Source organism: Solanum pennellii, chromosome 8, assembly GCF_001406875.1.
Source record: "Solanum pennellii chromosome 8, SPENNV200".
NCBI classification, from domain to species: domain Eukaryota; kingdom Viridiplantae; phylum Streptophyta; class Magnoliopsida; order Solanales; family Solanaceae; genus Solanum; species Solanum pennellii.
In genome coordinates this window covers 1,364,473-1,378,630 of record NC_028644.1, presented here as the reverse complement: position 1 = coordinate 1,378,630, position 14,158 = coordinate 1,364,473, and the positions used below count along the sequence as shown (strand labels likewise).

General features: G+C 34.1%; 3 protein-coding genes across 3 annotated transcripts in view; 1 reads left to right on the top strand and 2 right to left on the bottom strand.

Annotated features, from left to right (window-relative positions):
- Positions 1-1,724, top strand: part of LOC107027351 — a 5,079-nt gene extending 3,355 nt beyond the window's left edge. The window contains exons 4-5 of the mRNA XM_015228527.2: positions 88-127; positions 1,355-1,724. Coding sequence (XP_015084013.1) covers positions 88-127; positions 1,355-1,425 — 111 coding nt within the window. The 3' untranslated portion in view covers positions 1,426-1,724. The remainder of the gene's footprint in view (positions 1-87; positions 128-1,354) is intronic.
- A 377-nt stretch (positions 1,725-2,101) lies between these two features.
- Positions 2,102-6,140, bottom strand: LOC107027044 (protein PHOTOSYSTEM I ASSEMBLY 2, chloroplastic). Its single transcript, XM_015228205.2, has 3 exons — positions 5,811-6,140; positions 2,622-2,771; positions 2,102-2,476 (listed from the first exon to the last, which is right to left on the bottom strand). The coding sequence occupies exons 1-3, from the start codon at positions 6,018-6,020 to the stop codon at positions 2,381-2,383; spliced, it is 456 nt and encodes a 151-aa protein (XP_015083691.1). The 5' UTR covers positions 6,021-6,140; the 3' UTR covers positions 2,102-2,380.
- A 1,074-nt stretch (positions 6,141-7,214) lies between these two features.
- LOC107027134 lies at positions 7,215-11,859 on the bottom strand. The gene is made up of 7 exons (XM_015228308.2): positions 11,513-11,859; positions 11,292-11,414; positions 10,629-10,840; positions 9,673-9,816; positions 8,806-9,023; positions 8,197-8,455; positions 7,215-7,754 (listed from the first exon to the last, which is right to left on the bottom strand). The coding sequence occupies exons 1-7, from the start codon at positions 11,595-11,597 to the stop codon at positions 7,620-7,622; spliced, it is 1,176 nt and encodes a 391-aa protein (XP_015083794.1). The 5' UTR covers positions 11,598-11,859; the 3' UTR covers positions 7,215-7,619.
- Between the last annotated feature and the right edge of the window lie 2,299 nt (positions 11,860-14,158).

Genomic DNA, 14,158 nt, shown 5'->3' with positions numbered 1-14,158 from the left:
CCCCCCCCCCATACTCTTTACTTGTTGTTATGTCTCTCTCTCTCTCTCTCTCTCTTCTGTAACTTCTCTTTTTTTCTTGATGTGCAGGTCATTGATGAATGGACAACTCAAGTCAGATCAAGAACAGGTGCAGTTTCATTATAGCAGTTCTATAACTTATATGTTCAATTTTTAACACTCGACTGGTATACAAATTATGTTTCTTATCTAAAAAAAAAAAATAGAAATGAAATAGAGATAAATATGTGTCTGATGGTTCTGTTGTGACTGTGACCTACAAGCTTTGATCATTTTTGAAACTTAAAAGCAGCACTTTTTCTTTCTTTTTTTCCTCATCACCACTTAGCAAATTGTTGAACCTCGATGATTGATGGTTTGTTAAATCTTCTTTTGAAAAGTCTTCCTGCACTGCATAGTCAACTTTGGGCTAGCTTTGATCAGTCCCTGGGAGCATTTTGGGCATCTAAACTCAATTGCTTAAATTAAGAAATGGGTGCAATGTACAACTCACTATTTCTGCAGACTTAGTTAAGAACAATACAAATTAGTAAAATTTAAAAGTTAATTGTTGTTACATTATGTCTGGGTAGGGATAAGTCAGAGATTTAGAGAATCTCTAATTTGTCTTAAATGACTATCAACTACAAGTAGTGGTATGAAATAGGTCCAAATAAAGCAAAATAGAAATACATGATTCAACTAGGCAACACCTTTTAGTTTGGGATTAAGGCATAGTTTGCTGGCTTACCTTTATTTCTTTGAGTGCTTCTCAGCTCCGACCCTGAAACGGGTGTGGGTTGGCTTTTGCTGATACTCGTAAACATTCATGGTTTAAATAAATATCTAGTTTTAGTTTTTTAAGGTGTACCAATGAGGTGCCAAAAAGTACAAACAAGAGAGGAATGTGAAACAGCCTTCTCCAGGTAGAAGGAAATTCAGGAGGTCAGGCAACAACAATATACCCAGTGTCATCCCACAAGTGGGGTCTGGGGGGAGTGGTGTGTACACTGTCATACCCCTATCTTGAGAATGCAAAGAGGCTGTTTTCGAATTCAGGAGGTCAGACATAGAGACTAAATCAGATAAAATGCTCTTCCTACACCATAATTAAAGACTCTTGTAACATCTAGATTTGACATGAAAAGATACTATCTCTCTAGTCATTGAAGCATCTGTTGCATGTGTTGTTTCTCTCCTGCCGCGAAAGCATCTGTTGTGCTTTCAGATTTTGTTATGGGATCTACTCAATGATCAATAGTAGAACGTAATACCAATGATCAATACCATTCGTTTAAGTAGTTTTTTCTTGAAGGAGTCAGATCTACTTTTGCTGACTAAAATCTCCATTATGCAGAGGATGAAAGCCCTGAATCAGGTGAAGATATAAACCAGATGCTGTTTTCAGCAATTGTCGATGATAACTAAGAAGTCATTCAACCTTTGAATTGGGAAGATGTTTGATGTTAGATATCTAGTACTACATGAGCTTGTATGACATCTTATCATGTTATATTCTAAAATGGAGATTTTGCAATGGTCTCTTGGAGAATTCTTGTATCATTTGGTTCTCTTTAAGTTTACATAGTTGCTCTTTCTTGCTATTTTAGACATTGATTAGTGACATCAAGTAACTTTCTTTCTTTTACAAGAATGTAAAAAGTATTGTAATACATGTTAGAAAATGAATGATTCATTGTTTGAGCAAAGGCTATACTCCTTTCCAATATGGTATTTTGATCTTAATTTGGCATGGTAGTGGCTTTGAATTGTGGACGAAGTGCGGAGAAAGGTAGAGAGACGGACCCATACACCCTGAATAACCAATTGGTTTATATAATCTAAAATGTAAATAGTTATTACCATTGTTAGACTACATCTAACGTTGAAATTTTGAACAATATATGATCAAACACTACGACTCAAAACTAACAATATTCGAATTTGAAAGTACTATGAAGAGAAATAGATTAGTACAGAAAACACACTGCATTGCCCTCTTTTTTTGGGCTCATAAATCATAAATGACAAATAAAATTAAGACAGGAATTCTGCAAAATTCTACATTACCTTAAATCTACTGTAAAATCATGAACTTCTAATGCAAGATGAATATGCTGCTGAGCTTCGCGAAAAATAATGTTATAATATCTTCTTTATCGTTTTCACAAAGCATCTATAGACTATAAGGGCTCAAAAAGAACCAAAAGGGGAAAAGAAATGTACTTTACAGAAATGGTACATGAAACTAATGTAACAATTGTACAACTGAGGAAGAAATATTATTTTCAACAATGAATACAGGTATCAAGATGCATTCTGAACATTGATCTTGTCCAAGGATCAAGAACTTGATTAAAATTTCAAGAGATCAGTGGAGATGTTACTCTTCAGTAACAGGAGGCTTGGGGATAGGAGGCTCTCCCAACCACTTTGCACGGTGACCTGTTCCTTTACAGTCGGTGCAGCATACAGAACCCTGAAATAGCAGAGAATCAACTCACTTGAATTGCATCTAGTCTAAACATATATGCATTACAACTCAATCTATCGGAACACAATCAGTCTTAAGAAGAAATCTGCAATACCTACAACTTAGAATTACATAGGCTCAGGTCAGTTACCTTTCCAGTGCAGATGACACAGCTGGTGTTGCGAGAGGGCACTTGACAGAGCATATTGTCGCCTAGTATGAAGAAACCAGTACCACCGCACCAGTTGCAATCAACAAGACCGTTTGAGTCACAAGTAGAGCATATAATTGGTCTAGGTTGCTGCACACATCAGGTAAGCGGAAAAAGAAATAGGCAACAACATCAGTATGGAGGAAAATCTTGTTACAAATACAAGCTTTAACATTGATACTCAGATATTGCGAGATAGAAGAAAACGATTTGAGTTATTTATTTTATTAAAACCAGTGAATCTCCCACTGAAGTACTTGGTTAAGCATATGGATCACATGACTTTTGAAAAGGTAATTATTATTCTTACGGTTTGGAGAACACAAAAATATTCAGTCCAATGTGGATGATTGGATACTCTAGGTAGAAATTATATTTTTGTAGAATTTTCTGATTTTTTAATCTATCTTGCATTTGGAGGTTTTCTATTTATCAATAAACTATTCACCTACATGTATTTAGTCTGTATCTCATTGGTAGATTTTAAAAACCTTGTGAATTGACTTGAGTTGCAGGTGTGGTTCGTAGGACTTAACTTTTGTAGGTGTTGCTCTACAAGAGTAGATGGTCTAACTGGCCAATTTGTAACTTGAAAATCCCCATAGTGGCTAAGCTTTTCATATACAAAAAGACACCATATACCCTTTCAGGATATACCATATCGTAGCATTAAAAAAAAATATCACCAAAACAACTTGATAGATGTTCTTATCCCCACTCTAAACCTCTCTCGAGTAGGCCAGTTTTTAGATATTGTTTGACCACAAGGCACTCTCTCGACCCATAAATCACGTGCTTTTCAAACCAGAAGCTTTTCCTAAGCTACCTAACCTCCAAAGATGCATAAATCCAGCTAGCTGAACAAACCAAAGTGAAACTCATGGATACTTGTAATGAGCACAGGTGGGTCCATACAGGGTTTGTACATGTGATCAACAAAGCTGATAGATGAAGGGGTACTTCACAACATAGGGAGACGAAGAGAAACCTAAATAGCATAATTTCTTACATGGTCCATGGGTAAAATTTGAGGTATCACGTGTTTGAATTATGCCTTCCGGATTCCCACAATGTAGCAACCGTTGGACATAGGAAAACATGATTTGTCCCTAATGTAAAGATGAGTTGGAATTTTTGTGCTTTTTTAGAGTAGGAAATTGTGCTCTTATTGGGTATGAAGAAAAAATCCTCTGTAACTCCTTCCCTGCTCCCAAATTCCTAATTATATCAGCTCCAAAGATTTAGGTCTTCAGGTTTTCTTCCATTAAGTGGTAATCAGGAAGTATCTTCAGGTTTACTTCCACAAATTGGTATCTCATTTTAACTTTCCTTTTCTCATTTTTCTTTTCTTTTTGTTTGGTGTATGTAGTCTTTTCTTTTTGCTTGGTCTATGTAGTCTTTTTCAAGCTCCTCCCTCACAAATGGAGTTTTGTGAGTGGATTGTCGACCCATAGATCTTGTTTCAAGTGAGACTCTGGGTCCTGGGATATTTGAGGTTATTTGATCCAAAGATCCTCTTCATAACATACCAGAGCTAAATGGTTCTTGACAAGCAAAGGTTAAGTGGTCTATGAGGTCAGCGAAGCTGCTCACACATGATATATCTGAGAAAGTATCTGAAGCATACATGTACATCATCTTACTGAAATAATAGCTTTAGAGTTATAGTGCATCATCTTTTCTTTTTTAGATATAGCTCTCTAGTTTTAGACTTGAGATAAAGTATCTGAAGCATACATGTACATATCGTCTGCTCACTTCAGCATCATAGCCACATATAGGTACTAACTCATCTCTCTTTTACAATGTGCACAATGTTAAGTCTTACTGGTCAAACGCCAATCGAGGGTAACATAATCAATCATCACCATCAAAGTAAAACAGAGACCAAGGTATGAGGGTAAAAAGAGGGGAATCATCTTTCTAGAAGCCATGATGCTGGGACAAGCAATTAGGAATGTTGTAACTCATTAACAACTCATATTCCTAGGTTAACATTTCTGGATAACACCATCTATTTAGCCAAGGAACAAGCGTAAAAAAAAATCTTCCCTTTTTATCATTGTTTCCGTAATCCATTTTCCTTTTTCTTCAAGCTTAAAACTTAAACCTCCTCAAGCTTCACGGAAACAAAACCAGATTTCAAGATGAACTAAACGGCATGACAGGAAATACAAGATGGTAAAAAGAGGGCACATGATGAGCACAATACTTAGAGGATTCATGATAGTATGGTTATTTATACTATTTATCAATTTGGCCACCGTCCTCCTTTATCAAGACTTATGATTGGCTATGGGAAGCTCGCATAGGCAGAACGGAACAGATCTAGAGAAGATTCACAAGGCCAACTTCAACTAGTTTAGGGGTTAAAGGGAAATAGTTGATTGATCAATTTTTTCTACAACATGATGTCCACACCAGCTTGTGCACGTCTCTATTAATCCACTAGGCAATGGTGAATTTATGTGTTAAACAAGGGTCACGTGAACCATGATCATTTGACTAAACAGCGGTATCCTATTTGTATAATTCTTAAAATATATCTAGTATTATTTGAAGGCACCCATGGTCAAAAGAAACTTGAGTGGTGCACTGGTTCGAGCCCTAGTCTTAACCCTTAAAAGTCGCAGGATTGAATCACATTTGCTGCCCATTCATCCCCTTTTACAGCCTTATACACTTCAATTTCTGATAATGCATACAGCAGCAGATATATTCAGTAAAGCAACTAAAATTTTCTTGTCACTATCGTTTGGTTGGGAACTAGTTATCCCAGGATTAATTAGTAATCCAGGAATAACTTATCCCACCATGTATATGAGATAACTTATCCCGTCACTAACATGTCAACCAAACGAGCCCAGATCTTATCTTAAAAGCATTTAGTAATCCTGGATTCACCTCTGCCACCCACCAACAACAAGTAGTGATTAACTCTGTCCGCCAAGGCTTAGACCGGGAAAAAATCACCAACCTTTTTGCTTCTACATGAATTTAAATCCTAGTTTTCCATAGGTCCATTCCAGCTTTACTGATTGCTAGTCGCTAATTCGCTATATACACACAAAAGTAAATTTTTTTCTTCAAGCAACTATCAACCCTAAAATTGATGGAAAAAGGAAGTACCTTAGATATCAACCATGCCTTCTCGATGCGTTCAACAAAGTGAGATGAACTATCAACTGCTGATGCTCTTACAACACAAATTCTGGGTATTTTCTTAACTCTACGATCTCCATAGGTCATCAATTGTGATAAAAAACGATTAACAACATCTGATTTTTTTGCAGAAATTATAGGTCTATAATTAGAGCATGTACAACTACAACTAGCCATTTTTTTGCTCTTCAATTTCTTCAGCAAAAATGAATCCAATTTTATACAAAAAAAAAAAAAGAAATTATGACTTCAATTTGATTTTGTTTATCGTGTGGCGTAAACAGTTTTCGATGAAAGTTCTTCCGATATACTATAGTTTAGTCTGACCCGCCATATAATTTGCGAGTTTTGATATCGTAATTTTGATTATCTACGTTATTATTATATTGATTTAGTATTTTTAAAGTTTAATTTGAATACTTTTAAATATGATAAATTGATAATTATAGTTTGTTCGTTTTGATTGGTATATATCCGTATAAGAGAGGATGATGATTTTGATAATTAAATTTTTGTTAACAATGATAGAAAATTAATGATGTATAAATTCCTATTTCTAGTTTTAATTATTTGTCAACTTGGGAATAATTATATTTTAAGTCAATTTTTATATTAGGAATAAATAATGATGTTTTTGAGATGAATTTTAATGATTGTTTTAAGATTATATTACTTTTTATTTTAATACGTCAACTAGTATTTATAATTATTATAGTTATATAAATATTATTTAAAGCGCACATATTCAACACTTCATAGAGATATTAAGTGGTTTTCACTTTATATATCATTTAAAGTGCGTATATTGAGCACGTTTTCATTTTATACGATCTTTTTAAAATTATAGTACTTGTCATATTGACAAATCAACTAGTGTTTATAGTTATTATTATTATTATAGACATACAAACATCATTTAAAATGTGCATATTGAGTAGATCAAGTGATTTTCACTTTATGTTGAGCGTGTGAATGATTATTGTGAAACGAAGTCAGGGATTTCATGAACCTTTTTCGACATAAAAAAAATATACATTCTATATATAAAGATTGTTTTTAATGTAAATATAACAAATGTTAAATATTCTTCTTCGAATTTTAGCTTATTAAAATTCTAAATTCGTTATCGATTATGAAAAATGCACAATTCACTCTCAAAACTCCCCCTCATCTCATGCATTATTTCCCTTTAAAACTCTCTCAGTTGCTCACCTCTAACCTTTCTCTATCACCACTTCTTATTCAACAAAGTCACCTAATTTCACCTTTGAACAAATATATGTTGCATTTTCCATTGCTCTTATAGTGAGAACCCCAAAAATAAAATAGAAATCAAAACTTTATTGCTTCATTTTAGCAAACCATAAACAATCTCATAAACATATAAACTCAATAACACATATTAGTGATATATTTTACATACCAGAAGAGGAGAAAACAGTGTTGAAGTTCCTATAGAACACAGCAAAAAAGTTATCTTGTTCATGTTTCTAGAAAACAAAGAAGGATACATGGAGTCAATTTCAAGAACTTACATGTAGTTACACAAATATTAATAATACAAGCTGTGTCTGTTTCCTTTTTAGCTAGAAACCATCTCTCATCTGATCTGAGCGGGCAATATTTACCTGTTGTTTTAAGCTCAAGCTCCATTTGGATCACGAACGATGACTGGTCTTACAACCAACAACCTCAGATGGCCTGGTCATTCTTCTAAATGAATGTGCACACATTCTTGCTCAAAAAGAACTCTGATAAGACCAAAATTAATCTGAACTAGAAATCGTACTTTGTCCTGCCACTTCTTAAGATTAAGCATAACATGTCGGCAATGTCTGAAGATGACGTTGACTTTAAGAAGCTCCAAGACTCCAGCATAAGTCTCTTTCTTGATCCCTTGAAATGCACAACCTGTGCCCAAAAACAAATCCAAAACTCAGAACAGAACCCAGGTATCCTTTTGTAATCTCATCTATGAAGTATGTCATTCATCATGAGATATGGAAGTTTACCAATTCTAATTCATTTTCAATAATTGCGAACAGCATCTTTTCGCTTAAGAGGTCCACGTGGAAGCGATTTAAGAGTGCCTATAGCCCTATACTTAAGCAACAGTATAACTGTCCAAGCAACATCTACAACATAATGGAGACTCTGACTTCTGAAATTCTAACATAGAGAATGCACTTGGATATTTTGTTTCAGTTATATGTACGTTTAGTTGATAACCATCTACATTTATATGTCAATAATTTACAACTCCCTTAACTAGTAATCCAAAAGTAATTTCAGAACCTCACAATGAATTTATCATTTATAATAACCCAAGACAAAGCTTAAACCAGATTTGTACCTTAACATCCAAGGGCATCCCATGAAATTGACCGGCACCCTCCGGTGGTGTCCAGTTATAAATGGAACAAGGCAAAAATAGCACTGAAGCACCACTGATTTGGTCCATAAATGCTTGTTTCCTAGAAAACCTTCGTACATCTAAGGAAGAGTGAGATTTTACAACCCAAGCAAGAGCTAATTGATCCCCGAGCATTCTGGAAGCTTTCATGAACTTTGACGTGTAGGCTTTTAGTACTTCTTCCAAGAAAAACTTTGCTCTGCACAGTTAAGGAGTTACAATGGCTTTAAGAAGAGATATAAACAAATTAGTGAAAGAAACTTTACATTCTGACCAAAAAAAACAGATAATACTAAATGTCTAAATCACAGGTTTTCGAAATTTCAAGCATACATACAAAGAAACAGTTGTTAAATCTCTGGTGTTTCTCCTAAACAATATCAGAACTACATAAAACAACACCTATTAGCTTAGAATTGACTGAGGAGCACTCTCCGCTGCTATCAAAATCCAAAAAAATTCGAACACGCAAGCAAATCACCATTACTAGATATCCTATTAGCACTGTCACCGATAAATTCAGGGAGAACAGAATACAGATCAACAAACCTTAAAATTCCCCCCGGAGTGCCCCTCACTGCTATAAATCCTGAATTCAGAGGTTGCTCTTTGTTGTTACGGAATGTTAGAGCCACATGAAAATCAGGGTGATCATTAAATATCTGCCCCAAATCATCAACCACTGCTATATCTGAGTCGGTAAAGATGTAGTGATTCACTTGTCCCTTCAATTTTGAATGCTCTGAAGCCCGAGTTTCTAGAAAGACCTGCAGTGGAAAACATTTAGCGGAAAAGAACACCATGCCTGATACAAATGACAAATCATCTAAAAATTTCTTAGGAAATTAGACTCGACAAATCGACAGAAATAGAGTAGTGACAGAAAATTTTGCAATAAATCAACACTTACGTACAAAAGATGGAACTTTTAACTATGTCCCTTTACTATATGTTTATATGTCATCATTTTAGAGAATTGCTCGATAATTTCTGGAAACATGCTGACACTTAGTGACCAATTGGAAAGAAACATAAAAACTATTCTGGCGCGACAATAGATCGCCAAATGAACAATCTGAATCAGCTCTAATAATTACTACACGACCAACCAAATGCAAGCAAATATTCATGGGTGATTCAACAGTATAAGGACATGGTGATTTGCTAATATTTAAAATAAGGATATGGATGATTCAACAGCACAAGGACAGTAAAGGCCCAAGTGCATTCGAAAATGCAAATATACATGTAGCCAATTAGCTTATCGCAGTTTGGAAAGGTGATTTTCCCGAGTTACAGAAGATAATCTGAAGCACACCTGGCATTCTGTAACCAACAATAGGAATTGGGGAAGTTCTAAAACCAAATCAACATAAAAAGAAGAATACCATTCATAATAATGAACTGTGCTCTTACAATGTAAGACCTGATTCTTTGTAGCATCAACATTTCTCGTGAATAATCACCTTGAATGGGCAGAATGGTCAGTCTATCTCTTTCCAATGGAAGTTTAGATGATGGATTAGTAAGAATGATGATGTTGCTTTGAGGCATGGTTTCCTGCACGGATCAATTCCATTTCAAATATATTACAACTGAAATCAACTTCTAGATAATACATATGGCAATAGATTGCCAAATTTGGTTTGGCAATAAGATTTTATCAGAAGTACTCTAATTTTGCAGCAAGACAGGCACATTAGAAGTAAAATATGAAAGAAAAATGGAAGTGCCAAGATATCCAGAAGGAATATCAAGGTTCTCATAAGACTATGAAACAAAAAATATGATGAAGCAAACCATCATATCTGTTTGTTTGCGTCCACAAAATAAGGCCAAATAAGCGATCGATCGAAGCTCACTCTAATGAGTTTGAACTAAAGGCTAATGAGGAAGGCAGTCTTTAATGTTTTATCATGAACGCTTCTACCCGACACCTTGCCAAACACCACTAAGAAGGATGCAAGAGGCCTTTCAAATAGGTGCATCTACCATAAAACATTAGCAGTTGAAAGCCTTCACGCATATCAAACATATGTATACCAAAAAGCAACACTTCACAATACCAATCCTAGACAAGTTCTTTTGTAGGATCCATTAAGAGGTATGCGTAACACAGTAGCCTTAACCATCATTAGTTTTGACTATTTCAAAGTGAGATATGAAGAAAACAATAACCTTTTTTTTGTGGATAAAGTAGGAAGAAAACAAAAAACTTTCGAGGAGAGGTTTTCGAAAAATGATTTCTGCTGGTGTTTTGCCTGATTATCCAATTTTCATATCAGCAAAGCAGAGTTTATGGCATCAAAGTCTACTTGAGACTCTTAACAAGTACACAGGATTGATCTATAACGTCTTGCACATGGGTTTACCTGAATAAAATTAACAAAGACATTCAAGATGGCAATTGACCTTTCCACCTTGTTGTAGGAAATGTTCCCAACCGTAACACTGTCTAATGATTTGCCATTTGTCTGCTGATCAACATTATACGTGGCAAACACAGTGACAATGGAAATATTGCCTCCAGCTTTCAAATTATTAGAAGATGCTCCAAAATGTGTCTTGGTGAGAGCTTTGTTGCCTGTCATTTAGATTAACAAAAGTAAATTTACCAATCTTTAATTTATATGCATGAACATATAAAGAAATCAATCGGAACACGCATTTCATGCAACTGAGATCCAGAAATGCACCTTGAGAGAGCTAATTGAATAACACTGCAGTTGGAAGGAGGTTATCCAGTATTCTGAGCTAGAAATTATTAAACTAGACACATACATGGTGTAGTACACTCTAATTAGAGCTTCTCACTAAAAGTTTGAGCAACATAACTAGTTCAACATGAGACATACGCTTACAAGCATACCATTTCACAAGTTTCTAAATGTCCTAAGAGAAACTACATACAAATTTGCACCCAGTTCAAATGCTAGTTGAGACGCATACACTAAGAATTACCCTAACACTGCCGTTAAAGGAAATACTGTGAAATTTAATAGAAATTGCAAATGCTAATGCAAAAAGTTGTAAACCTTTGCATTGTAGCCGATCAAGCAACCCTTCGCCTGCAGCAGGTCCAAAAACCAGATGATCAAACTTCTTGTATTGTTTCCTTTGTGGAACTTCTGCAGCAGACTGCTGCCGTAGTTCTAAAACTGAGGATCGGATAATTTAAACCAGTAAGCTAGATTGATGCTTCAATTTAAAAGGCAAACAATACGAAGATTGATATAGGGAACTACTCAGTATTTACCTGATATTATATGAACAAAAACAAAAAACAGAGGCAAACATAGAAGGAACGGGCGCCATCCACTGCACACTCTCTTTCCTATCATATCTTTGTAGGGAACACCAATTCCTAATACTATCCCAGCTTCAAAAAGCCAAAGGCCGGAATCGGATGGAGACTCAGTGTAGAGGCAATAGTGCCCGTCTAGTTGAGAGGATCTCGCCGGAAAAAATAATTTAGAGGGTAGATTCGCCGGAGAAGGGAAGGAGATTGAGGAAGTTACGGGGAGATTTGAAAATTGGGCCTTAATGGATCGGATTGGTTCCAAATTTGGAGTCCGGTAGAGCCCATTGAACTCTGGTGGATTTTTTGGGAAAAATTTATGCGATAAGCGAATTGTTCAAATATATACACTAGTTAATTAGCTAATATAGCTATAATTTTAATTAATTATCACTTGCGGTCTTTCTAAAGCTATAGTTATGTGTGTCTCTCTCCTATCTCTCGCCCCTCTACCCTCTTATACACATACGTATTATACATATACATATACATATACAATTATATGACAGATATATAAATCACCTCTCTCCCCCCTCTCTCAATCCCGATATACAAATATATATGTATATCAGTTTTATATATACAATTATTTGACAGATATACATATGTAATCCGACAAATATATAAATAAAATTTACCTCTCTCTACTCTCTGCCTTCTCTCCTCTCTCGCAATCTCGCTCACCCCTCTTCTTCCTCTAACATGTAGTTACGAATCGTAATTAACAAACTATACTCATGAAGCCTAATGAAGTTACTTTGGGGGGAGGGGGTGATTATTCGAAATGGCAAATATCTAGAGTATATTATGCAATATATCACTATAGTTTGGATTCTTTTAAATTTGTGATTACACTTGCTATTCGGTTTCCTGATTGTATAAATATTGAATTTGTATAATTCGGGTCCTGATTGTATAAATCCAGAATTTATATATGCTTACCCTAGTTTTTGTATATGGTTTATGCAAAAAAACATATAAATTACCATGTTTGTATATTGGCAAGCGAAATATACACACAAAGTTCTGAAAACATTTAAATGTATATGTACAAACTTTCTACACACTTATCGTGTTTGTATATTCGCAAGAGAAATATATAAACGTGCAAGTGAAATATACAAACCACAATCTCCATACAAGCGAAACTATAGTTATAAAGCACAATTACCGAAATTATAACTATAGAGCCTTATTACGTCTATTGTCTTTGTTATGTCTGAAACTTCCTCCTGTTTTAATGATGTGGTGTTCTAGCTCGTTTTCGTGCATGTCAACTAATTTCATGAAATATTTGTCACATCCAACCAAAAACACATACTAGGTAACTCTGTCCATCAAAATTAAGATTGAGAAGAAAAATTATAAAGTATTTTTATCTCTACTTTGTCGAGATCTTTGATATAAATGGAGCAAAGAAACCATAACATTCTCTTTTTACATATTTTTATTGCTATTTTTGCCAAAATATTTTAAGTTCATTTCATTTTGGGAAGATTGTTGTTGGCTATATGTTGCCTTAATATGAACTATTCATTACCCAAATTATATTTTATGTTTGTTGAGACTATACCACTTAGTATAGCCTATCTATTGTGAACAAATGGGAGTAAACAAAGGAGATATTAAGTAGTATACAATATATTATATATATATTTTAACCATTTGCGTCTCTTAATAAATAAATTGGTTGTAAACTAACCAAATAAGTATAGTTGAGGCTTATTGAGATTTAGACTTACAAAAACTAAACGAACTCAATGGAGTGTGATTGATTATCATAACAATATATTTAATGAAATTTTACGAGTATGATTTAGGAAAATATAGTAATACTAGTACACATTTTATTTCTATTTATATGTCATTATTTAGATTTTACATTTCTTTAAAAACTAAGTAAATTTAACATTGTACCCTCATTACTGTTCTCTCGAAGTCAAGTATTCAATAAATAAATATAAATTAATTTATTTCCATTAATTAAATTGACCAATAAACATTAATTAGTCATTTATTTTCCTATTTGATCAATTTCATATTTTCAAGGCTAATGACTCTTAAGAAAAAAATAGAAATAATAATGTTAGTTATACATTAGTTTTGTGAAATAGTAACAAATATTAAGTCGTGATGGAGTCAAGAATTTGAGGAAGGATCAATGAAGAGTGTGCACCAGAGCATCCTTCGTCTGAGGTGGCTCCGCTCGACGGATAAAGATCCGGTCAAGTATAATTTGGTCAAGTAATGTTCAATGACCTTATAAATTCATGTCATATGTACTGTGTAATAATTTATGGTTGAGATTGATTTAAATTATATGTGGATTTCTCAAATTTTTTATCTGTCAAACCTCGTATTTGTATTGGATTTCTTATATTATACTAATTTTAAAAAATTAGAATTTTTTGAAAAATCTGAACAAATATATTTTTATAATTATTTGAAAACCTTCAATTAAATATTTTTTTAAAAATGTATTATCATATTATTTAATTGAATTATTATTTCGAACTCAATTATGTTTTTAAGTTTGATCTATTCTTGGAGATTACTTCAGAATTTGGAGAAAACATGTGTGAAATTACTCATGAACAAGTTTGT

Excerpts from the sequence above, each read along its gene's own strand:
- LOC107027044 (XM_015228205.2), bottom strand. The coding sequence starts at position 6,020 with ATGGCTAGTTGTAGTTGTACATGCTCTAATTATAGACCTATAATTTCT. Across the intron at positions 2,772-5,810 it reads AGGCATGGTTGATATCTAAG|CAACCTAGACCAATTATATG; the intron begins GTACTTCCTTTT and ends TGATGTGTGCAG. Across the intron at positions 2,477-2,621 it reads GTGTCATCTGCACTGGAAAG|GGTTCTGTATGCTGCACCGA; the intron begins GTAACTGACCTG and ends CTGCTATTTCAG.
- LOC107027134 (XM_015228308.2), bottom strand. The coding sequence starts at position 11,597 with ATGATAGGAAAGAGAGTGTGCAGTGGATGGCGCCCGTTCCTTCTATGT. Across the intron at positions 11,415-11,512 it reads TTTTGTTCATATAATATCAG|TTTTAGAACTACGGCAGCAG; the intron begins GTAAATACTGAG and ends TCCGATCCTCAG. Across the intron at positions 9,024-9,672 it reads AAAGAATCAGGTCTTACATT|GTCTTTCTAGAAACTCGGGC; the intron begins GTAAGAGCACAG and ends TTTCCACTGCAG.